The sequence below is a fragment of the Thermobia domestica genome, chromosome 15 (assembly GCF_964235325.1).
Source record: "Thermobia domestica chromosome 15, izTheDome1.hap1.1, whole genome shotgun sequence".
Taxonomy (NCBI): Eukaryota; Metazoa; Arthropoda; class Insecta; order Zygentoma; family Lepismatidae; genus Thermobia; species Thermobia domestica.
Genome location: NC_137468.1, coordinates 88,760,582 through 88,788,356, shown reverse-complemented (window position 1 = coordinate 88,788,356; position 27,775 = coordinate 88,760,582). Strand labels below are relative to the sequence as shown.

Sequence of the window (27,775 nt, the reverse complement as noted above, 5' to 3'; positions counted from 1 at the left end):
ACACATTCTCAACCTTTAAGAATGGATAGCGTAGATATACGCTCTCCGCAATATACAGTATGTCCATAAAAATACTATCATATTTTAAAGTGGTATTAGGTCGCTTTGGATAATCGTATTTAGATTAAATTGGTCACATTTGAAAGAAAAACTCAATTTTTTTGTGCATGTCAACAATGGCAACAATGTCAATAAAGGACGTGATCAAAAAGAGAAAAAGTAAATTCACTCATGTTTACATTGTGATTAGTCGATGTGGGTTCATTGTTGGATATTTAGTAGACAGTTGCTGTTTCTGCTGGAGGTTACTTGGGAAGCTTTTATGTTTCTGTATTGTTATGTCGTAATGTGCTAACGTAAATTCACTTCCTTTCGTTATTAAAGAGTAAGTTTTAAGGAGTTGTAGCGACCTCACATGAACGAAGTTGCTGTGTTTTGGAATAATACAGGACGCAGAGTCTGGTGCAGGTTCAGCGTGCTTTTAGGCGATTTCAACATCAAACTCCTATTGTGTCTATATATCCCTATTGCCTCACAACCTGCAAGAAATGCAAGTTTGTATCAGTGCTGCCAGCCAGTCTATTTCAGATATGTTGGAGCGTGTTGGCGTGAATGGAATATCGTCTTCATGTCAGCATCGCCACTCGTGGGGCCCACATTCAATGCCTATGAGATCAGTAAAAATTTGAGATTTTCTTTCAAATGTGACCAATTTCATTTAAATACGATTACCTAGAACGACGTAATACCAGTTTAAAGTATGATAGTACTTTTATAGACACGCTGTACAATGTAGCGAGGATGACATATATATATATATATATATATATATATATATATATATATATATATATATATATATATATATATATGGTCGGAGCTTGGCTCTACTGGATCTGAGTGTATATGCCGTAAATGTATTTGCAAATACTTTTGTTTTACAAATTCGCTACGAAGCGTAGTAATACAATTGAAACAATTTAAACACCATTTTTTCTGTTTTGAAACACATCTGCACAAAACATTATTTTTTTAAAAAAAGAAAAAAGCTCACTTTTCAAAAAAAAACTTGTCCCCAAATATTTCACATTTCAGGGATTAAGGGTATGACAATAAGCTTTTCACATTATTTTTGTAACGAGAGTGAAAATATTTTTAAGGACAATTGTCAAAATTTAATCACTATTTGTGCTCATTTGTCGTTCCCAAACGTTGTATATAGTAAAATAATACAAATTGTCCAAAATTTTATTGGAAATGATAAGTGATCACAAATACTGATTAAATTTTGATGATTGTTCTTTGAAAAAAGAGTCACTGTTGATACAAAAATGTCAAGATATTAGTGGGAAAAGAAAAGATACGTAAGCTTTTATTTCCACCAAATGAGTTCTCAAGAGTTAGCATTCGAAATGTTGTAAGAAAATTTAACTGGGGAACATTAGCAGGAAATAATTCATTTTATTATATAATATCGTTTTCTCTCGATAAAATAACAATTTTATAATCTAATTTTCTAATATAATGCTCACCCATAACTGCTAGAATGCAAACGATACTTGTTACATCGATGTTGGGGTTAAATCAACATTTTATCGAGTTGCTGAATGCTATGATTATAAAACCCGAAAATAGAAAATTACGAGTAAATTCTCAGAAACACGTACACAAACATATTACTTTTGCTTCAATTAATAGTTACAGAAAACAAAATTTATTTATTTATTTTTTTTTTTTTTTTTTACAAGAAATATCTTGTACTTTGCAAAAGTATTATTACTTCCAAGCTTTAATACGGTAGTATATGAATTTCAAAAAATAGTGTTTGTTGGCTTATAAACTGAACTTACAAATACATCACTGAAAAATACATTATCATTACATAAGGCAAAGTTGTACTTTTCTATTAAAAACTAGCTCGCTACACATTTGTAAATTAGTAAAATATATGCCAAACAAATAGAACAACTTACACAATTAAAGATTATTAAATATTACTATACTAATATCAAAGTATAAACAGTGTGCCCAAAATAGAAATAATAAATACACTTTCAAAAAACTATTAAACATATTTTTTGTAGAGTAGAATATTTAGGTTGTGAAGACATTCAATGCTAAAAGAAAATAGTATTTAAACATCACGATGACATCTTATTATATATACTATATTATTTTAAAAAACCTGTATATTATTAAAAACCTAGTTGAAAGAAGTAGTTTGAAACTTACAAACATCCTGAGAAGCCAAAGAAATAAAGAGTATTAGAAGGAGAATAATAGAAATTAGAAAAAGGAAGATGGAAAATCTTTTATGACGTACATGAATACGAGAAACTGAAACACAGCAATGATGATGATGATGATAATAGGAAGATTCCACTATCTTATCGATTAATTCGTTAGATTAATCGATAAGATAGTGGATCTTATCGATCTAATCTTATCGATTCTATCGATAACGTTCGATCTAATCGATAGATCGAATCGATCGAATTGGTTAGATCTAATTGATAACGTTCTAATCTTATTGATTAGAACGTTATCAATTCAAAACATGTTTAGCTGAGAGTGGACTTTACGCAAGGCTGTATGCAAGAATGACCAATCTTCACATTCAAGTCCTTTTTTAATTCTATTCTGAGGATTCTCTTTCTTTATGCATATTTTATATTATATATATAAAGTTGTAGACCTGGATTGTTCTTGTGTACAGTCTTGCACCTAGCTGCATACTTAATTAAACATTATGCTTCATCATACATATATGAGAAATGTAGGGAAAGTACATTTTTCTGCTTATAGACCTGTGAGAATTGGGAAGGATCTAGGCTCATCTTTTGGTCTTAATACTCTTCGCTAAGTCTTCCTCCCCTCCTTTCCCCACATACACACACATTTATATACACTTTTTTTTAAATTTTAGATAGTAACTTGAAAACAATTAACAGCATCAAATTTTTAAAAAGTGACTCAGATAATATCTGCAAAATATTACTATACGAACTAATAAAGCCTTTCAAGATTTTTGTGTAGTGTAGGAATTTGGATGTCCAACAATTACGACGGCAGAAGCTGCGCACTACTCACTTTCTATCTATCTATCTATTCTTCATTGTCTTTAAGTTGTTCATTAAAATTCAACAAAGTCGTCACGATGGGTGTACATATCAAAGAGCCTTAAAATTACGGAAGGGCATCTAGGATTTTGTGACTAGTAGTGTATAAGTTGATGGTAGGTAGTAGTGATCGCACATGATGTCCGTAGGACATCCAAAACCTGTTATATACGGAAATGAAATGAAATTTTTGAGTTTTACGTCCCACGGTTATGCCGGTTAGGCTAAAGGAGACGGTGATGATGAGAAATGAATGAAACGGTGGAATGAAGAAAGTGGGAGGAAACGGGAGAACCTCGAAAAAAACCCACGCACGCACACGTGTTATATACGGTGTTCAAAAATATACAGTACTCAGTTTAATACTCATACAATCAAGATTGGTCACACAAGAAACTGTTGGAGCAAATAGATGGTCTACAGATGCTGATTGTCTGTCTACAGTAGGGTATTTCATGCTTGTTATAGATATTAGTATCTTCATTACAGAAACCTAGCTGACGGTCAGGCACCGTCTCAACATGCTCAATACGGCTTAGGTCTGGAGACCTAGCAAATCAGAGTAGAGTTGAAGGCGTATACTAAGTAGAGCACGCTGGGTTGCCCTGGTGGAATGGGGACGTGTGATATATTGATGGAAGACTAGGTTCCTTAAAGTGTTCAGATTAGTTCGGAAGACAGAACTGATGACGTCATGAATGTACAGTCAGCTTTAAAAGTAATTGAACCCCATACCCGAACTTCATTAGGTCGGTTACAGTACTTTCACTGTTATCATAAACACCTGGACAGATGCAATCCAACTTACACGTAACTTTTCAAGCAGTTGGTAAGCCCGTGGAGCACAGAAACAAGCTTTTGTTGCGCATTTGATGAAAAAAAAAAAAAAAAACTTTAAGATTGATCTCTATTGTTTGGAGCGTGTTTTATAATGAATGCCACATATCGAAGACATATAACTCGGGTGTGTGTAATGAATTATATCACCCCAAACTGCATATGAGAATAAAGAAAAAAACACTTATCATACACAAATTAGAAAATGGTTGAAATAAACTGAAAATTTCAAATATGGAACGATTGAAGGGAATAAGTTGTAAATCTTTGTTTCGATTCATGATGCCATTCTCCCTATTCCAACATATCTTTCCTTAATCACAAGAGATCTTCCTTTTCACACTGACTATGGATTGAAATTGAAATTAAAGCATGTTTGAAAGTTCGGACCTGCCAGTACGCAAACCCGTATCTCGCTTAAAAATTCAATGCGTTAACCACTCATCTACGCTAATTAGTTCATTTAGTTTACAAAAACTTTGGCTAGTTAAAATCTTCACATGTAAGTCTACACAAGTCGCTAAGACCCTATGAAGAGATTATCATTAGTTGAGTTAATTTTTATATGTTTTAAATTCCACGTTCAGTTGTGGGTCCACTTCTCAAATAGGTCCGCTGCTACAAGGGATGCTGAACTAATTACCCAACCATTAACTTCTGAGCCGTAACATAAAATCATTTCCCAATATTTTCTTATTAGAATACTTCATTTGTTCCCTGTCATACATTTTTAAACGGCAAAATCGTAACTAGTGCGGAAATGAATGAAGCAATATTTACGTTGTTCCTATTATAAGTACCGTGTAAGATACCAATTTCCGCGGGAGGCAAGTGCTGAACTCTAATTAAAACTCAAGTATGTTTTCTATTGAACTTTAGTGCTGGAAAGGGACATTAAATCTCAGTTAATTTATTAATTACTCAACCTAACACGGTAGCAAATATGGCACAGTGTGTCGTAGAAAACTAAGATTGATTATACGAAGTTAGGATTTGGTAATACAAGGTTCTATAAAAGATATTCAGCATTTGCAGGTCAAAATTGAGAAGACATTTATTGTCATTTAAAAATAACATTACGAAACCAGATATGCACCCTTTTTTTTTTTTCGATAACCTTCTACCATTCTTCCGGCAACACAATAATCCCGTCGTAATAGAACTTCTATTGTTTATGATAAAAAGAAAAGAAAAAGAAAATATGACAAGTGGTTTTTTAACGGTTACACTTCAAGTTAAGTTAACACCACTCAAAGAATTCTACAGAAACCGAAACAAACAATAATCTGAGGGTACCAGATCTGGAGTACGTAGTGGATGCATCAGAACTTCCCAGGTTCTCACCACTTCTGACGACTCGTTTAAGACATGCGGTCTGGCGTTGTCAGCTTTGTATATGACACACAATTCGTTGACCAGTTCCGGCGGTTTATTTGAACTGCTAAATATAATCGCGCCAGTTGTTGCCAGTACAAGCCCGAGTGTGTCGTTCTGTCCACAAACTGTAGAGTTTCTCCTCACCTTCTTCTCTGAAAGTGAGTATATTATATATTATATATTTATATATATATATATATATATATATATATATATATATATATATATATATATATATATATATATATAGAGAGAGAGAGAGAGAGAGAGAGAGAGAGAGAGAGAGAGAGAGAGAGAGGGAAAATGAGAATGGACTAGTGAAAACCTAAAAATAACAGGAACCCTCCTTTAAGTCTCAGGTACCAACGTTTAATTGAGAACAAGACACTTAACGAGAAAAAGAACTACTACTACTACTACTATTAATGGTGAAAATAGCCAGGCTTAGATAAATTTCTAGTTTTTTTTTTTTAACTAATTTTGATGATGCTGAATAAAAGAACTAGTTTTAAACATATCCGTCCATACAGTCAGAAGAAAAATTCTTCAAAAGTTGGGATATTTACGTTTCTTTATATTCCAACTTCGAAGTAATTTGTCTCGAGACTCCGTGGATGAATATTTTCGTTGAATTAAACTCTATCAAACTAATATGAAAAGCGGTATTAGAAATCCATCCAAGCATTACACTTTTACCACTGTCACAAGCAAGATTTTTCGTTACACGTTTATTCAATATTAGAATAACTATTTAGAAAATATTATGTGTTTTAAGAAGTACTTGTGTTTTCATTTTAGCCTTCTTGAACGAATCATGAATTGAAGATCCTGCCTTTTGTTTTATTTTTATCCTGAACTTCTTGTACTCAATTAAGAGTAGTATGAATATTGTTTTCTGAATGTTTATTCTCATATTGTGTGTTTGTATTTTACGTCGTTATTCATAATCAGACTTTGAAGAACCTCACTTACTATTAAAGTAAGATCCGTCCGTAAGTCGTTTAAGATCTCTGCTTAACTCTTTCGCTGCGAAAGTCAACTTTAGTCGATCTGAGAATTCTTGCCTTTCGTTGCGGAAATCGATTTTAGTCCACAACGACTTTAGTTTATTTTTGCTTATACTTCGCTGCGATAGTCGATTTCAGTCGCTCATCGTATACGGAAGATTTGATAGTGGTAATGCGTTGCATTGTGCTGTCAACTGGTGGCAATTTCTTGGAACTTTGCAGTTAAGCATGAATGAATACGAAAACTTCGTGTCATTCTGTTGTTTTGCAGGTTTGAGGTTAGCTAAGTACAGTAGAAAACAATGCTGGACAATAGTAAGACAATCTGCGACAGTCAGATGGCTGAATTTTTGGTAGATTCTAATTCAGATGTATCAGGAGATGAGGGAGAAGTTGACAGTCTTTCAGATTTGGAATCTGAAAGAGTTCAAAATGTAGCAGGTAGCAGTAGTCACAATACAACTTGTGATGACTGAATGTGACATGTTCAGCCGTTTATACAATTTATGTATTTCGAATAGATATTTTGGTGTCTTTAAACCAATTTCAGGGAAATATGAAAATTTAATTTTTTGGCTGCTTAATTCTCTTTTTTCCAAGAACCACCCGAAAATTTAATTCCGCAGCAAAAGGATTAAACGTACACTGAAAGATTGCCTAACGGAAAGCTATTCTGTTCTTGTAGTCTGATAACTGCGCATAATGGTGAAATATATCCCTACCGTAAATATTATTCTCAGAAAAACCCAAAGCTTTTAGTTTAAATGTGGTGAATGCTCACTTAAAAGCTAAAGTGTTTATTTAAGATGAAATAAAATACATATTGAACATCTTTAGATAAGAAACGTGATTTAAAAAAATAAATAATATTTGAAAGAAAAAAAGGAGAGAGAGAGAGAGAGAGAGAGGGAAAGGAGGGATAATTTTAAAATGTTTTAGTTTTAGTTATAATAATAATAATAATAATAATAATAATAATAATAATAATAATAATAATAATAATAATAATAATAATAATAATAATAATAATAATAATAATAATAGTAATAATAGTAATAATAATAATAATAATAATAATAATAATAATAATAATAATAATAATAATAATAGGGTAAATGGGTATATTTATAGTATCTCAATAGCAAGAGACCGTGTATAAATCTACGTCTGCTTGATCACCTTATAATCTATATATTTTTACTTACCGCCGTGAATGCATAGATGCTATTGGTTCCCAGGCGTTTCGTCGAGGGTTAAATCTTTCACCACTTGACATACACATTGTGCCATCGTTTCCACCAATACAATACAATGCACCCTCCAGCGTTGCAACTCCACAGCTGCTTCGTCTGTTGTTCATTGAAGGAACAGACATCCATTTGCCCATTCGAGGGTCAAACCTTTCCACACTTGACTGGTAATTAGTTGAATCAAATCCACCCAACGCATAGATGCAATTATCTAAATAAGTAAAAAATAAATAAATAAAAGTGTCAACAGTTTTTGTGTGTGTGAAATTTCATCCAAAATTTGCATGCAAGATGTATTTTATTCAAAGAAATTTTTTTAAGGGTAAACTGAGGAAATTCTTCTCAATTTTAGCTCAATGATTCTAAGCAAATTTATTTCTTAGCTTTTTTTTAAAAAAAAAAATATATTCTTTAAGAATACAGCAAGAAAGAAACATATTTGCACAGTTGTTTAAATATGTAGATGATGACTTTAACAATTCTATTTAAAAATATATGAAAGTCTAACACCTAAATTTTGAAGGTCAACTCATTATGAAAGTTCTACTACAAAATATGAACACTATGATCTGTTTTCCATACTATTGTAATGTAATTGCACTCGAGATATGATTGGCAAATTTGTCTAGCTACTAATTATACTTGTAAATTTTACTTAATTAGAATGAATCATCATTTTCGGTGTATGAGTCTGATTTTGCGGTTATTTACAATTAATAGTTCTCCTTCTTATTCTTTTGTTTCAACCTGAGATTCGATTCTGAAATTTAATGTATATGAGTTATTAGTCAACTAAAACTATATGTTATATATTAAGCGTTCTAATGTTTTCAGTGACCTACACTACATCCTTAAAATATAAATGTTCATATGTACAACCATTTAGGAAAGCCCTCTGCTTCATTATAGGATGATGAAAAATAATGATAAAAAAAAAATTCTAATACAAGAAATAAGTTATTTCTCGTATGCAGAGAATTGCATGAAGTACAGAAAATTATTCTTAAGTACTCGAATACATTGTCGTTATTAAAAGTTCCTTCATTGAAATATATATATTTAAGCTAGTAAACAATTTTCAACAATATTACCTAAGTTTATTCATTCAAGTAACTTTGGTACAGTGATATCAAAGTGGTGTTTCAGACAAATGGCGCCTCAATAACAAGAACTATTTTTTTTCATTGTTGAGCAAATTCAGGAGGACAGCAAAACCACTACCACAGTATTTTTGTTAAATTTATCCTAACGCAAAATAATTTTTGTAGCATTTTCGCACTCCTGTGTTACTAATGGACGAAATTACTGTCAACCTCCAACTATCCCGACCTAAATAATTTGTTTCCTGAAATGTGGAATGGAAAAACTCCCAGTTGGTTCCGAAATGCCGTTCTGATAGTTGTCAGAATCTGCAGAGATCTACAAGAATCGTCTGCGCAAGTTTATAATACGATGGCTGTTAATAAAATATTTCATATCAATGTATAATGATAAAGCTTTATTATTAAAATGCCACTTTGAGAGAATATCAACATATTTTTCCCCTCATATACAAATTGATGCGAATGAAATATTCCCCCCCCCCCTCTCTCCGATATGCGTCATTTCCAAGGGCCATAAATAAAATAAAACCTTCAGCACCTAGTTAATCAAAATAGTCGCCTTCTGCACACAGTTTTGGTGTCGGCCAATCAACGATTGGATTCTGTGGCGAAAGAAGTCTGGAGTCTCCAATGCGAAGAAGTCCTCAACCGCATGTTGTACCCCCCAATTATCAGAGATTTTCCCTTTCTGTAAGTGATCGGGGATACTAGAAGAGATGGTAGTCAGTGGGAGAGATATTGGAAAATACAGCGGACGAGGAAAGGTTTCATCTGTAACTCGTGGAAGCTTACACCGTTCTTTGCGTGACACCATTGTTGTGCAACATGAGGACACTATATCTATTGACTATTGATGGATGTTAGCGGACAAGTTTGGAATGCATTTCATGCAGTTCAGGACTATAATGATCTGCTCTTGTAGTTTCATCTCGACGGACAAATACATGATAAATCACTCACTATACCAACACCACTTTCTGTAAGGTGACAGGTGTTTCAGGAAACCGTCCTACACGTTGACCATGATCGAACCACTGTTCTGACTGCTTACAACTGTCAGCGCAGATTCATTTTTCATCTGAAGGGACAATCCTATGCTGGAAACTTTTCCGATTATTCTTCACACTCAGAGAACTGCAGCACATCTCTAGATGGTGATCCGTTTGGTCGGTCTAAATCACGTGGCCCCATGAGCTCAACTTTATCACCTTACTGATTGCAAAATGTCGCCGAACGACAGTGGTAGGATGTTTTCCTAACTCGTCTGCAATGACACAAACATTTTGAGTATTGAGGAGCTCAGCTGAAAATGTTGGTCAGTACCCACGGAGTTACTAATAAAATGCTGTATTACCAGAATGAAATTTGACAAATCAACATTAAATGATGCGTTCATTCATCATTCCTAGTTCAAATGCATTGTTATTGTTTTCTCAACTTGTTATGCAGAATGTCCCAGTGTGAATTCGTATAGAAAAATCGCTCGCAAATATGTTTTCCATGGTATACTCTCATACGACCCTGTTAAACAACACACTGCTATTCCGTCCTGACTGGACAATCCAGCCTGTTTGTTGAACGTGTATTGAGTTTGTGACGTTAGACGCGTATCTTAGTCCATCGTGTTGTGTTACTACGGCGAGTTTCCAAAAGATGCCAAAGCGAACATTTCATTTGTACCAGTCTAATACTGGAACTGCGTTATTACACCTTGCAGGTTTACTGCATGATATTTTAAGATTTTGTGTAAATGTTCTGTCTTTTTTAGCTTGAAGTGTTCTTGGATCACGTCGTTTCGAATGGCAGGAGATGTACCATTGCGTAAGACTAAACACTAAGTGGAGCTAAGACTCCTCTGGGAAAAGAGGTTGAAATTTGCTGAGTTTATCATTATGATCCAGAAAACAAGGTTATGACAATGGAGTAGAAACACATCCATTTTGCACCACTTAAAAAGGCTTGTGTTTAGCTCTGAAATCTTTATTCATTATCTAATTTCAAATTACATCGTCATTGGAAATTTCTACGAACTCCTCGGAAAATTGGGTAATACGATGAAGAAGGATTAGGGGCTAAAAATTAACAAAAGATGAACTGTTGCTGGCAAGCAACTCACGGATCACAAAACCAACGAAACAAACACACTCATTCCAGTCTTATTTACTGGATCTTGCCCCTTCAGACTTTTATTTTTTATTTTTTCCAAAACTGAAGGAGTCACTGAAGAGTAAATATTTCTCAGCAAACAGTGGAGTCATTTCTCTTTTAGAATAATATTTTGCAAGTCATGACAGGACATTCTTTGGAAATTCCCGGCTTAGGTTCATTTATCGCTTGGAGAAGTGCCTCGCTCTCTGCAGTTATTATATAGAAATAAATAAATAAATTCTGCAAGCTTCATTGATGTGGTTTTATTGCTTCTATATGAGAGCAAAATATAGTGATATCTAATCCTATATAGTTTTGGTTCATTCTAGTAAGATGACTCCGTAGCTAAGATTTCACTTAGGCTTTACTAAAAAAAAAACACCTCACCACAGGGACCTAAAATTAAGTCCTAGTGGGACTTAAAATTCCATTCTATCCAGCGTATTCTTCGATCGGACAGACCACCTTTTCCTATATATTCTTTCTCTTAGTACAACTCCTCCTTAGTCCAACTTTCCCTTATACTCTAGTAAGAAAAGGAAATAGAATGTACACAAAATATTGAATAATACTCTAATGGTATTTTAACGAAACAGATCAGTTAGAATATGTTCAGTTAATATGACAGCATAACATTTGCGTGAATTAAACTCACCTATTACAGCTACTCTACAATAACGACGCCTCGTACTCATAGCTGGACATGAACTCCAAACGCCAGTGAGTGGATCGAAGCGTTCCATGCTACTAAGACACGATGCTCCATCATAGCCACCACAGACATAAAGAAGACCATCATAATTGCATATTCCTAAAAGAGAATAAAGAATCAGTATTTACATCCTATTATTAATGAGCTGATTGTGAATTAGTAGTACTTACAAACTATAAAGGTAACCAAGAAAGTTCTGTCGCTTTTTGTGGAACTCTGTGTTCAATTGGCCCGCAAACCGTGAGTTGAATGCAAATGGAGATAAGGCGAAGGTCAGTTGTTGGTGTGGGTATATCAAACATACTACCTGGTTGTGACAGTCCAGTTATACCGTGAACTTGCGTAAGGACAGAGTGAACATGGTACATCCACAGAGCGTCATAAGGGCGTGTATGCTGTACAAGTTTAAACTGGGGTCAAACGCTGCTGCAGCGGAGCGGAATATATGCCTGGCCTTTGGTAAGGGTGTCATGACTACGCGGACAGTGTAACGGTGGTCTAACAAGTTTAAGGACGGTGATGAAACATTCGAAGACGCACCACGTGCCGGAAGACAAACACATGTACAAAATGAAGATCTTCAAGCAGCAATTGAGGCGAACAGTGGCAGACAGGTGAGGAACTGGGACTACAATTTAGTGTAAGTGGAGAAACAATTCGGCAGCACCACCAACTTGGGAAGCACTGCAAGTTGGGTCATGGGTCCCACATGATTTGACTCCAGGCCAGAAGGCAATGCGAGCAGACACTTGTGTTTCTTTGCTGTCGCGTCTGAGGAAGGAGACATTTCTGGACAGGGTGTTGACATATGATGATAAATGGGTCCTGTACGAAGCTCCACGGCGCCGTCATCATTGGTTAGCATCCCATGAACCGGTTCCAAAACAGCCGAAACCAGCACTGCACCAAAAGAAGGTCCTCCTTTGTTTTTGATGGAATGCTCGCGGCATCGTGCATCGGGAACTGCTTCCAGCTGGTCAGAACATCAATGCAACTGTGTACTGTTAGCAGTTGAGCCGTGTTCAAGAAAAATTTAAAACTCTAGAGCCAGCACTTCTGAATCGCAAACGGGTCCTCCTGTTACAGGACAACGCTAAGCCCCACGTGGCTAGGATGATCCGGAACACCATCCTACGCCTTAGATGGGGAACACTATTTCATTCATCATATTTCCAGGACATTGCACCGTCCGATTATCACCTGTTCCATTTCTTGGACAATCGTCTTCGAGGACGCCAGCTCAAATCTAATAGAGGTGCAAAATGCACTTGATACCTTCTCCGCTTCACGGCCCACCAAGTTCTACCGCGATGGAATCCATGGCCTTCCAGAATGTTGGCAGAAGGTCATCGATGCTGATGGGGATTATTTTTGATCTTCCAGGTACGTCTTAGGTGACATATCAATGTTCGAAGGTAGGGGTGAAAAAGCGACAGAACTTTTTTGGTTACTTTTATAGAATAGAACTGTCACATATGCAAAACAAATGTGTTGTTTTTAACAACTCTTCGTACTTAGTGAATGGCAATTTCAAAAATGCTCTACAAGTTTGCGCATTTGCCATTGTAGAAAATTATTTTTATTTATTTATTTAAATAAAATAATTCACATGAAAGTGACTAGGTTTCGCTTCATAGAATATACTGAGAAAATAAATTTATTACTATCACAATTTTATTCCTCGTATTTGAAACATTAATTGCATAAAAGACACAAAAGTAAACTTCTGTATAACTAATTTACTATATTTTTCACGACTGTATTACATCCTGCATAATGAGTCTTAGATGTTACTAGTCAATTAATATTTTGATGAAAATTTCCTCGAAAACGATCTGCTTACTGCTAGGTAACATTATTTTACATATTTGAGAGTATATTTTTGTTATAATTTGCCCATATATCACTGGGTAACAAATTTTGACCAACTTTATGTTTATCTGATTTCTTTTCTTTCTTTAATATCGTTAGGTGGCACTGATAACGTGCATAACATTAGTTTTCCCGAAATGTCAAAAATCGCCTTAAAATTCCTCTTTAACCCTTAGAAATCGGGTAATTTGTCGATTTTTTCCTCCATTATTCGTTAAAGCGTAGTAACTAAGAAACCATTTGCCCTAACACAACCGGTTATGCCTTGCTTTTTAAGCAAAGGAACAGGCTTTTAAACTATGTAAATTTATTTGCAATATTACATGTGAAAGAAAACTTATTTACAAATTTTGAGAAAATTCTTAAATTTTCCTCAAAATTAAGTATTTTTTTTATTTCTGGAGTTGGCAACACTGTTTGTACAGTTAGTCAAATTATATCAGATATTTTTTGATCTGAAATTGATTCTGTAAATTTTAAATTGGTATTCACGAGACGACACAATGTTCGGGACAAAATTAGAAACTTGGTTATGAAATCAACTGGAACCTGACCAAGAAAAATGAAAAAAGTCATTTTTTATTTCCGTGTAATAGTTCCTAACCTCTATTTTCAACTAAAATATATTACATTTCTAACACTTTTCGTACGCAGAACAAGTGAATATTAAATGGCTAGTCTATAGGCTATAAGCCGCAGTTTTGGCCAGGTTTTGATTTTTATCGAGAAATTTAGAGCTAATTGCTATCTTACAATATGCTTCACCGAAGAAATTATGCAGAATTAACTTAGTCACTATGGAGTACGAACACAGCGTATAAAATAAAAAAAAAACTTAGCAAAAATATATCCACTTTCACTACAAGCACATAATCCAGAACATTTTAAAATTGAGCACGCTTGCTTTTTCGTTTCTGCGAAGCTGATTCGTCATCAGAAATCAATGTCCAAATGTAACCTCCCATCATCGCGGTGTCCCAGCGCCCTTGGTATCTTCTTTCCATTTGTTCAATGCCTTGGTGAAAGCGTTCATCATGTTCTTCACTGACTCTGCTAAATTTGGACGGAAAAAATCAAGATGGGAAAACAAAAAATGCAATTTTAACCACATTCTACAACTCAAATTGCGATATAGGTCAATCAAAGAATCTATTAACTCCCTATAATTTTCACTCCTATTTTTACCAAGAAAACCTTGCACTACCACCCTAAAAGCTTCCCAAGCACTTCTTTCCTCTCGAGTCATTTTATTCTGAAGTTCTTCAGACTGAAGCATCACACGTACCTGTGGGCCAGTAAATACGCCAGCTGTGATTTTAGCGTCAGTTAACTGTGGAAACATTTGTCTTATGTAAGAAAGTGCTGCAGAATGTGGATCTAATACTCTAACAAGTCCTAATTTTATGTGGTGTGGTGGCAGCAAGATTTTTTCTCTTTCAACTAAAGGCTTGTATGACATTGTGAGTGCCAGGAAGTAAATGTTTCCTTTTTGGCCACACCTTGAGTGTATAATGACGGTCAGTAGATCTGCTATCCCAAAAGGCAAAGAAAACATGAATATTTAGTATTGCCATTCTGCAAACCTAGAAGAAAACCGATCATATTAAAATCTCCACAAATGTCCCATTTATATTTCTGGTACTCAATCTTTTCCAACAATAATTTCACGTTTTCGTAGTCTTCCTTCATGTGGACAGAGTGTGCAACTGGTACAGAAGGATTCATATTTCCATTGTGCTAAAGAACTGACTTCAAACTTCTAGATGAACCGTCTATGAAAAGACGCCATTCCTCTGGTTGATGTGGGAAACCGATAGCTTTAAATAGACCACTAACGTCATGACAATAACACAAACTTCCTTCCATTTTGAAGAATTGTGAAAAAGTTTCAGACTTTTCCTATATTTTGATATTTTACATGTTGGAAGGAGGAAATTCCACTCATTTAAACGTGAAGCAAGAAGTTCTGGCTTTGATTTGGGAAGATCTAAATCTCTTACCAAGTCATCAAGATCTTGCTGATTAAGCAAATGTGGTTCTTTTTTCCTGGTTTCATGCGAAAAACTAATATCAAGATCGGAAGATTCCTCTTGCTCTCCTTCTGATGACAATATCTCTGATGGTTTGGGTACAGGAAGTTCGTTACTGTGTGGAACTGGAGCAATGGATGAAGGTAACTGGGGTATTCTATTTTTCTCCTATTCTTTCTGTTTTATAGTGTGTCACGTCAACTGAACCGAAGTAACAGTCATTATGGTGATTAGTAGACTCTCCAAATTCGAGGAATAGCAAATGGCATACACTTTCTGGCTCCCCGTAACCAACCTTCTAATGTGGAGTGGCAACTACCACAACACACATGCGGAGCCCAATGTTTGTCTTGATCACCTACGGGCACTCGAAAGTAAGCTTCATATGCAAGACAGAACTTTGTTCCTAGCACAATGTTATGTTTAAGTTGTTTGGGGCTTATGTAATATAGACAAACATAACAAAATGAGTCTGCTGACATTTTACAATGCCTACTTGTAGACATTTTATCTTCCACACAGCACCTAGTGAAATTAAATCAAATGCCACTGATATAATATAGTTACCACTATAGTTACTCAATACTCTATGCAGCTGGCTATCCAAGTGGAATCATATAGAAATTTACTGACTTTACTTAAGTAGAAGTTAGTATTTTTTATAAAAGTAAGGGGAAAAATAAGAAATTATATTTTTCTGGACAGTTATTTTTATTCAAAATTTGTAATCATAGAACGCATATGTTACGAACGGAACTTGCTAATTAATCCACAAGTTTGTCCTGTGTTGCCGTCTATGGACAGCCGAAGTAAAGGTTGAAATTCTTCCTCTAAAATGGCGTTCTTTAACAAAGACGATTTTGTAAAATTCCTTCCAAACAATCGACATTTGAGGAAAACTAATACGAGATTCGTAATTAGCACGTCAAAATCATTCGATAAATGTAAAAACATCAAGATAAACAATTTCTTGTTGACCAGGTAATCAAACTAATTTCCCTTGACGATAAGCAGATGAAATATTCAGTAAGAATGATTCCATTGTGCAGTACTTCACAATATGTTCACAATATTTCTCATTAAAATACGAATCATGCTAATTTGTACATAGTTTATCAAACTGACCACTTTAACTTTAGGATATGATGTTGTATTCAAGCAGGCAAGCCCGTATTTACGCACGGGTCCGTGCAGCAAATTTTTAGGAGTGGCATGCATATACTATATATAAACCAACATTGTTTTCGATATAGTTATTCCTTTTTCCCGTGGGCAGAGATAGATAGATAAGATTGAATTGTGGTAAGCGGGAAAAAAGTGGCTGCCCATGGAAAAAACGAAGAGCTATATCGAAACAATCTTGGTGCCGCAAAGTGACCGAGTTTTCTTGTTACGATGCTACTAGCGCTAGGAGCTGGGCTACTGTTTATTTGTTACAAGTATAAAACTAAAATGTTTGTTTTTTTGTCAGTTTTTACACTGCTTTTCCATACACATAACTGAATATTAAGATATACGGGTATGCAAAATTTTCTTAAGTCTAGGGGCATCATTTTTTTATGGTCCGGGGTAATAAAAAGTTAAATAGAACCGTGCATACAAGTCATTATAACTGTATCCAATATATAAACGCACACTCCTTAGTTAGAAATCTTACCAAGGCAACTTCTCTTCGTTCCCATTGGCGTGATTGATGTCCACTTATTCATCTGTGGGTTGTAACATTCCGCTGTTGCTAAATCAGTTCCGCCATCGTATCTGCAAGTATTTGAAAATTCGTTAATTACGTTTCACTTTATTTATTTACTTGGCCAGTGTAAATAGTCTTAATAAAAAAAATGACAATATTACTTGTATTATTTTAAATACATTTTGTATGTTTCACCTAGTGTTAAGAATAGTTGCATAATTTAATAAGATTTATTAAAAGTTAGAAACACTATTTATTACATTTATAAATAAAAGACTAATAATCTATTTTGCAATAACAACCGGATTCTATTATTTGACGATACATACACCATTGCTTTAGTTTGGAGCTGTTGATTTTGTAGCAGTAGCACGCTACTTTATAGTCATATATACGAACAGAAGTTCTACGGAGAAGCTTCTGTTTCAATATATAAGAACTTCTGCAAATAGTTTGAATGCATCAGACACTTATTTAGCAATTTCGCAATGTTAGAAATCTTACATATGAATGACTAAGAGGAACGTTAACAACCAAAATTAAAGAACATACAAGGAATTCCAAGGATTTAAATCTTGCAGCTTCAGGATCGTCAAAACATTTAGCTTCTACTGAGCATACCAATAAAATGCAAATGCTCCTCCGTAACACAAACTTGCAAATCGAAAAGTCGACATTTTAATCTTATTGAGTTAGAACTCGATCAAATCTCGGACAAAAGCTGGAATCACATAACTAAAATTTTCTACTCTACAAAAATGACTAATTACACTTGTCAACAAGGTTTCTGTCAGAAGGAATCTGAATAGTGTTCCAAGCTAAATCGGGGGTGCTAAATTCCAAAATGAAACCAGTTTTTGTCTATCGGGATCAGTTTTCTTGTGACTCCCTCTTTATTAAAATCCTTGAAAATCGGTAAAAATGCTGCATATGTTTTATTCTGCCATGGCTGAATTTAAGTAACTTACAGATTTATTGATTGAAATAAAGTTGAGAGAAAGTGAGAAAATCGAGAGAAGTGCAAGGAATTCCGATGCATACCCCTGAGATCAAGGAACATATTCCAGGAAATGAGTGACGTTTCGCAACATTGCTGACTTGTTGTATTCAGCCACATAGAATTGCATTGTGATTCTTGCCACCTGTGTCGCAGCATTTGAGCTATGATAGTGTGGGAAGTGGTTGCATGTTTTTCTAGGTTAGTGAAAGTTGAGTCTTGTGGTCATTCAGAAGAAGGAAATGCCTCGTACCTGTGTCAATTGTGCAAATTATTTTCGTTATATCTGTGGAGAGGTGACTCTCAAGTCACAAAAACGACAATTGACCCCGCTCGTAAAGAAATGCTATGAACTTTATTTCGGGTGTAAGTTTGGTGACCAAGACAAGAAATGGGACCCCACATATGCTGCTTTATGTGTGTTAGACTCCTGACAGGCTGAGCAAAAGGTTCACGATATATGCGGTTCGTATTCCCATGATTTGGCAGGAACCAACGGATCACACAACAGACTGTTATTTTTGTCTAACATAAATAGCTGGAATCACGTCGAAAACAAAGAAGAGTGTGCAATACCATCTGCTATGAGACCTATATGCCACAGTGAGGAATTACCGGTACTAGTGCCTCCAGAAAATGTGATAATGAGTGACGATGAATCTGGTAACAAGCATGAAAAAGGTTCAGAAGATGGGGGATCCACTCATGCCGACCCAATATTTCAATTGCCCTATGAATCAAATACCCCACATATTTTGACACTAGGTCATCTCAATGTTCTTGTTCACGATTTAAATTTATCTAAGCAGCAATCTAAGCTTTCGGCTTCGCGATTGAAAGGATAGAATCTTCTTTCTCCCGATGCAAAAGTGAGTGTTTTTCGTGACCGCCATGTTGTTTTTTTCTGAATATTTCTCGAAGGAAGGTGACATGGTTTTTTGTAACAATAACGAATCCGTTATGGAGACTCTTGGCTATGCATACAGTGTAAATGAGTGACGTCTATCCATAATCTAGTAAATTGAGTCTCAAAGCAGTTCTTCTCCACAATGGGAACAAATTTCCTTCGGTTCCGATTGCTCACGCAGTTAACCTTAAGGAAACTTATGTGATCTTTAAACTGCTTCTCAATCTTATCCAATATGACAAATACAAATGCAATAATCGTGGAGATCTAAAGGTATTTGCTATTCTGCTTGGCATGCAGCCGAGGTACACAAAGTACCGTTGCTTTCTATGCGAGTGGGACAGCAGGGACAGAAAAAAAATCACTATTGTAGAAAAAACTGAACTGCTCGCAATGAACTGCTGCCAGTACATAAAAATGTGGCGAATATTCCTCTTGTTGATCCTAAAAATGTGTATTTACCTCCACTGCACATTAAAAATTAGGACTTACCAAAAACCTTGTGAAAGGTATGGACCAAACATCACGTGCATTCATTTACTTGCGACAGAAGTTCCCAAAGATTTGTAATACTAAAATAAAAGAAGGAATATTTGTAGGACCGCAAATTAGGTAATCAATGAATGATGAGAATTTTGTCGACTTCTTGAGTGATGTTGAGAAAATGGCATGGCTGTCCTTTGTAAGTGTGTGCAAGAACTTTTAAGGCAACAATAAGGCAGAAAATTATGGCGATATTGCACATGAACTAGCGAAATCATATCACTGTATGGGATGTAACATGTGACTTAAACTGCATTTTCTGAACGACCATTTGGACTTCTTCCCGCATAACCTTGGTGCCATTAGTGACGAACATGATGAATGCTTTCACCAGGATATTTCCCAAATGGAAAAGCGTTATCAAGGGAAGTGAAGTGCAACAATGCTGTCTGACTATTGCTGGACCTTACGATGGGACTTTCCTGAGGCAAAGTTTCACAGGAAATCGGGTAGAAAACATTTTAAGTAAGTTTCCTTATTTTTACTTACTTCTATGCTGCTTATTCCTTTGATTCCTTTGTGTACTAATACCTATTTTTAAAAACTTTATGTAATCAACTGTTGTTGCGAGACCATGTCTTTATGGCGTACATACATAAGCTGCCATAGGCATGCACAAAAAACACTTTCACAGGAAAACTGAGGCCGATGGAGAAATTCTGCAATTTGATCTCGATTCAGGATTGAATTATCTTCCAGAAACAGTTTGTTTTGTTCTTGTGACAGAAACATTATTATTATTATTATTGTTATTATTGGTATTATTGGTATATCAGCGTTATCAATAGAGCGGAGGAACTCAAACCATTCAGTCACAAATAAGTTAAAGTTTTTGCATTACCATGCACACAGTAAACATTCAGCCTATCAATAGGTTGGAGCATTCGGAGAAACGTTATCTAATGAAGTGTGAACATTGATTTTGAAAATAGGAAACATTATGGGCAATACGCTGGTACTACAGGATTAAATTTGTTTTAATATAATATATCTATCATTAAGAAGTAAAAGCCACGCAAAACACATTTTCAACCGTAAGTTTTAGTATTATGCACACAAAATTTGAGATATCGCAATCTTACTTCGATTCATGATTCGGCTACACTGGTCCGCTAATGTGAAGGGAAGTGGACTGTACATAATTTGAACACATAATAAGGCTCCATTTTATTTTAAGATTTTGATTGAATTTGGTATACGTACACAATAACAGATTAACAAGTTAGTGGGTGAACACTGCAACAGTATAAGAAAATACGAGGAGGATCTAAAAAACAAAAATTGATAATTTTTACGCGAGGTTGGCAATACTGATGAATTTGAACATGTGCAGAAGCATGCTCTACTATTCTGTGCTTGCAACACAGATAGAACCGTACGAGTAAAGTTGCGTACGTGCGGCTAACAGTAAAGAGAAATGGCTACCGTGATACAAAATTTCACGAAATGTGGAGTGAGATCTGTCACACGATTTTTAAACGACAAAGTACAAAATGCAGCTGATATCCATCGGGAATTGTATGCCACTTACGAACCGACAGTAATGAGTGAAGGGTAAGTGAGGTAATAGTGGTGCAGAGTTTTGGGAAGGGTATTCACGTGTTCATAACGATGAACGTAGCGAAAGGTGCAGACGACGACCTGGTAGAACGCATTAACGAGAAAGTGTGATCTTATCGCCGGTTCACAATAACTGAACTCGCCAAAGAGTTTTCAAAAGTGTTAGTGAAAACAGTGCATTAAAAATTGTGACTGAAATGCTGGGTTATCACCAATTGTGAGCGAGGTAGGTGTCAAAAATGCTAACAGATGCTCACAACGACCAAAGAATGACAGCTGTACGTGAGTTTTTGGCCCGCTAGGGAGAGAATGGGTATGACTTTTTCTCACATAGTGACCGAGAATGAAACTTCTATATCGTACACTACTGAGGAGTCTAACAATGCAATAGCACTCTCTGGTTCTCCTAAAGCGGAGAATGCTACGCTCTGGAATTATTCTGATCTATGACAACGCCCGCTTACACACAGCTGCTTGTACTGTTGAGACAATTCAAAGATTTCGATGGGAACTATTCAATCATCTCCCTTACACCCCCGACCTTACCCCGAGCGATTTCTTCTTTTTTCTTTCTTTACCTAATCGAAGCGTTTCAACGAAGTGCTTAAGACATCAGTTCTGGACTGCTTGCACTCTCAGGCAGCAGATTTTAACACAGTGGCTATACAGAAGCTTATGTCAAACTACTAGAAATGTCCGCAGGTTCATGGACTCAAAATCGAAAAAAATAGCAAGATATGTACTTCTATATCAATTACAATCAATTTCTTCTCCTGTCATTTTCTTGATTTCTAAAAAAAACATCAGTCCTTTTTATTTCCCTGACATGCGCTTCACATTGGAAAATTTCAAGATATGAAGACAAACAACCCAAGATGTAAGTAAACCTTGTTTCTTCGACTACAAGGGTAAAGATCTTGATAAAGACTCCAGTAAATAAATAGACGCCAAAGTGATCATCCTACAGCCCATACTTTTTTTGTTATATAGACAGGTTAAATGTTAATTTCTGTATAATTTGTTATTTATTTTAAAAAGAAATTTATTTATTTAGTTGATTTTCATATACTTATAGAACACCCTACCATTTTGGATCTATACTTGTTAATATGTTCTTGAAAAATTTCACATAATTGGTGTTGCTAGTTACTTCAATTATGTTTGTATATTAAAAATGTTGTATACATATACTTACAATAAATATAAAATATATATACATAGATATACATGCATGTAATAGTTATTAATATCACTTAGTGATATTTCCACTATCTATCAGAAACTTTGTAATTTTCAAAGGAAATTTCAAGCTCTGCAATAAAAAAAAAAAAAAAAAAAAAAATACTACATAAACAATACTGTTTGTATCTAATATTTACATGTTAGTATACTTCTATCTATATTGTATAAAGACTATTGATTCCTCGCTTTATTTTCTATTGTTTTAAGAAAATAATTTTATTGTAAATATTCAAGATAATAATATTGTAAATATTCCATATTTTAGTAAAATTATTTCATGGAAGTGAAGAAACAAACATTCGTTGCTTCAAGTTCCGGCTGAGTTATCTTATTTGAGTAAAGCACTTTTATAATCTGCTAAAAGATTTGCATTTTTCACAGAAGAACAAAGTAGAGTAGAGGGCTTGTCTTAAAACTTGACATGTTTTCAATTTATACGCAAATTAATTATATTATTAATTTATTTTTATCTATTTTTTATTTATTTGTTATTTATTTTTCATCTTCCCCCGGTAAACTATAGTAGAATTTATACAAATATTTAACTTTGTTACATACGTACGTACTGATTTTCTGTGAACACATGAACTACTAGATGTCATTTTCCATAGATAGTAGATACAAATTTGTTACCTTTCTATGAATATATATATAAGCCTCAAAAATTTACTTGAGGATCACCAAAGCACTTATTTCACATTAATACAATACTATCGAAATACGTATCCTAAAGTAATTATTGTCGCATACTAGAAGGAATACATTTAAGTCATATTTTTAATTAGCACTAGAAATCCAGCGCTCAACAGAGACGGAGGTAATTTAACATACTGGCTATCTGCAAAATTCTTAACAACAAAAATTGTAAGTATAACACAACTTAAGTGAGTTCATATATTTAAAAATGGGTTCTTTGCAACTTATTATATTGGAATCATATATTTTATGTTTGACAGATACAAGGTGCACTCTTCTTCCTCCCTCTTCCCCCAAACAAATTGAAATAAGTGTAAGGTATTATCTGAAAACAAGAACATTCATTTATTACAGAAACTTGAAATTCCACTTCGCCTAGTGTAACTCAAGAATTCTGAAGCAGGGAATACGAATCTCAATTCAGCTCTCAACATAAAAGTAATTCAAGTAAAGCTTGCATGTGGTGCAGCCAGAGAAAACTTAGACCTAAAAGCGAATGTGATAGGTGTGAAGCTGTCCGAGAGTCCTGTGTTGTTAGTGAAGGCTAAAACGACTACTTGATTTTCTTATTCTTACTTCTTGACATGTAATTTAGCCTATTATGACAACAGAATTAACTTTTTCTTTATTTGTTCGTTTATAAAGTTATTTAATCTCTGTCATCGAAAAGTTTGGCTTCATTAAGAAGCAGAAGAAGATGAATTACTTGTTGAACATGATTTACGAGTTGACAAGATTTGTTTACAGACTTTTCATTAGTTCACGAAGACTGTAAACATCTTATATCCTATCGTCTAGTTTCACTAAAAGAGATAAACAAAATTATTACTTACCCGCCAACAACATATAGTAACTTTCCGAGACTTGTAACACCACTTCTACTTCGGCGATATAACATTGGAGCTATTGGAACCCAGCGATCAGTTCTTGGGTTGTAGCACTCGCACTCACTGTGAATTGCGAACAAACTGCCTCCTCCTAAAAGTAAGCGAATAGAACACGTTATATAATTTTGAAGAATGAGAATGTTCTACACTTTTATGCTTATCTCATAGAGGCTTTTCTCTTAGAGTTATGTTTCTAGAACCATTATACACTAGTGCAGTTAAAATTATTCGAATATATTTTTCTTTCTATCCGAATGTTTCAGGAACCCATTATTCGAATTTTAACAGTATCATTATAAACATACAAAAATTTATAGCCCCCGGTCATTCTTAAGTATAAAAGAGTTACAAATTTTCATTCAAGAACTAATTAAAAGGTAGCTATCATTTTTTTTTTTTTTTTTTTAAATGGAAAAATTGACTCTGGCGTCTATCTTTATTGCAGGTTCAGCATTTCAAATTATAATTTCGATAAGATTGAACCTATCTTGTAAAACTGGTTGTTTCAACAGATGTAGGTTGATGATACATACAAGTACATATATTTATTTATACATACTTCTGGACAATATCGGCATCTATAGCGGAGGGATGACATCTATACCCTATAGCGTTAAGTACGTAACGTACGAGGAATGACAGCCCACGGCGAGCACACATTCTGGCGAAGCGGCCTGGAACCGGCATGTTAGGTAATATTCCGGCATCTCCTTGGTGTGAATGAGGAAAACCCAAGAAAACCACCATTCAGGATGCTGGCCTAGGAAAGATGTTATACCTCTTCGACCGAGTGTTCCCACCGGGAATCGAACCCGGAACCGTTCGCACCAACAGGGAGAAGCATTAGTGACTAAACTATGCAGCGCCATTGTACAAATATAATAATAATAATTTATTTATAATAACATAAACAATAAAAATATATTAATATCAAAGATATTAAATATATCAATATACACGGTGTTTCAAAACAACATCGACAACGTTTGGGAGGTGATTCATGACACCAAGATAAAACGAAAAGTATAGACCAATCTGGGTGCAAAAATGCTTCCTTTCAGAGTTATAGGCTGCCGAAAACATGAACAATTGAACTTTAAAGGCCCCTAGCTCCAAAACTATGGGACCTACCACAGTCGGGTCAAGACTTTACTTAGGAACTAATATGTGCCCTATCCAAAAATCCATGTTTCAGAATCCTAAGGTACTCATGCAACAATTTTTATAGAGAGAGTTTGGCTACGGGCATATGATTTGAATTACTCACCAACTAAATCTATAAAAGTTGTTGCGGAAGAAGAAGAAGTACCACAGGATTCTGGAACATGGATATTTGGATAGAACACATACTAGTTCCTAAATGAAGTCTTGACCCGACTACGGTAGGATCCATAGGTTTGGAGTTATGGACCTTCAAAGTCCAATTTTTCATGTTTTCGGCAGCCTATATCTCCGAAAGGAAGCATTTGTGCACCCAGGTTGGTCTATACTTTTCGTCTTATCTTGGTGTCAGGAATCACCTCTCAAACGTTGTCGGTGTTGTTTTGAAACACCCTGTATAAAATATATATATTAAAAATATATCAATAATTATACAATCACTGAACGAGCATCTTGTACTTACCAGTTTTTTTCTTTTTTATGATAACTTTCCAATTACTCCTACTTTCACCATGTATGGACTATTTAACGATATTATTCACAACTATTTTTTCTAATTTGTGTTTTACAAGAGTTATTTTTTTCAGTTTGTATTTCTTCCACTTTGCGCACTTGCTTTGACATTAAGATATTTAACTTGTTTTTATAACACACAATACAAGTATTAGTTTCCACTTGTAACTTTCAAAGTGTCAACATACTGCATGAGTAATAATAATTTGCAGCAGAGAGCACTTCTGAAGTGAGTGCGAATTATGCGGTATTTTTTTACAATGTAGGCACTTGCTCAATGTTTTATCCTCAGAATGAGGGAAACTGACCTGAGAAATGGATTTAACTAACATGTTTATAATCTGGGTAGGAAGAAATATTTGTTTTCAAATTATTATTATTATTATTATTATTATAACAACAACAACAACAACAAAGCTGGATTTCTGGCGATGCTATTTATGGTACCTACAACCGCTGAATCTCAATGACTGTGAATCTCCCTTCCCCAAAGTTCATTCAGCACCACCTAAGGCCAGTCAAAAGCTTGCTTCTGACTGACTTGCTTCAAACTTTATGACTTCTCTTGTAGTCAATATACAAAGAATCTACAAGAACTTTATTTAAGTTAATTTCATTTTACTCTACCGATGTTACTCAAAATCTCTTATTTATTAACTAACTTTGTGGTTTAAGGAATCCTTTGGTTGAACACTACAGAAATAAAAGTCAGTCATTAGATTATATGCTATGTCAAACCAGGGACGGATCCAGGGCCGACTTCAGGGGGGGCGGTGGTTGTCATACTGCTACTTTTAAGGGCTCCAAACTTTGGAATGGATTTTATTTATATATATGTATAAAATAAGAAAGCGTCGTCTTCTGGGGGGAGGGGCGATTGCCCCGATCGCCCCCGCCTGGATCCGCCCCTGTGTCAAACCAATCCAGTCAGAATAGCCCAGTCCTTACGTAAACTATTTGCAACTAGTACTCTTATGTGCACTTTTCGTGTGAATTTTCCAAATAAGCAACGTGTTTCGTTCACCGTAGATATCTTGATCTAACTACCCTGCAGTAGCTTTTAATTACGTACGATTTTAACACTTTCAATCTGAATGTTAACCAAACGGATGAAGCTCGAGTTTAGCTCAGGAATCTCTCAGATGCCTTCCACGGATAGTGGTCGGTTCTCGGTTATATGGAAAACTTACACGTAAAAGAAAACATTGTTTGTTTGAATTTTAGGGATGAAATTGTGAAGAATTTGTATTGTATGCTGAAAGCTATTGGCAATTTTATTGTTTTGCGGTACCTCGCTGACGAACATAGATGAATGTTTTGTGCTATTTTTTGTTTGTTTGTTTGTTTTGTTGTTATTTTAAGTCATACATGAAAGAGTATAAATGGATGAACAACATTGTTGTAGTTTCCCCCAATAATAAACAAATTTTGGACTTTTCCCACATTAAGTTTCTGTTGTAAAAATTTGTTTCATGTAAGTGAAAGAACATTTATTGAAATGATATTGTAGCATTTCACCCAAAAATACCAATAAATATTGTATTCATTTAAGAAGAGAATGTTTAAAACTTTATTTGCCATCTATTTTGCATACATGCTTTTTTTTTCTTAACTACCTGGTATATACAGGGTGTTTCGAAACAACACCAACAACGTTTGGGAGGTGATTCCTGACATCAAGATAAGACAAAAAGTATAGGCCAACCTGAGTGCACAAATGCTTCCTTTCGGAGTTATAGACTGCCGAAAACATGAAGAAATGAACTTTAAAGGTCCATAACTCCAAAACTATGGGACCTACCGTAGTCGGGTCAAGACTTCACTTAGGAACTAATATGTGCACTATCCAAAAATACATGTTTCAGAATCCTACGGTATTCACGCAACACTTTTTATAGAGGCAGTTTGGCTACGGGCGTATAATCTGAAGTACTCACAAACTATCTCTATAAAAATTGTTGCGGAAGTACAAGGCTTAGGCGCGTAAACTAGTACATACAGACTCAAGAAAAGCATACATTTCTTGCTGTTTCGTTACCATAACCATGCCTTCCTCGGCCTGTGCTTCCTGTTGAAAACCTTCCCTTACAAATCATTCGAAGATCCTTTCGCTTTTTATTTGCT

At 34.9% G+C, this 27,775-nt stretch overlaps 1 protein-coding gene across 2 annotated transcripts in view; it reads right to left on the bottom strand.

Moving 5' to 3' along the window:
• LOC145671130 (kelch-like protein 17) overlaps positions 1-27,775 on the bottom strand; it is a 291,534-nt gene that overhangs the window by 11,095 nt on the left and 252,664 nt on the right. For both annotated transcript variants that reach the window (XM_081739927.1, XM_081739928.1), the window contains exons 9-12: positions 23,924-24,068; positions 17,113-17,213; positions 11,497-11,652; positions 7,546-7,801 (exon numbers count right to left, since the gene is read on the bottom strand). In XM_081739927.1, the coding sequence (XP_081596053.1) occupies positions 7,546-7,801; positions 11,497-11,652; positions 17,113-17,213; positions 23,924-24,068 (658 nt within the window). The remainder of the gene's footprint in view (positions 1-7,545; positions 7,802-11,496; positions 11,653-17,112; positions 17,214-23,923; positions 24,069-27,775) is intronic.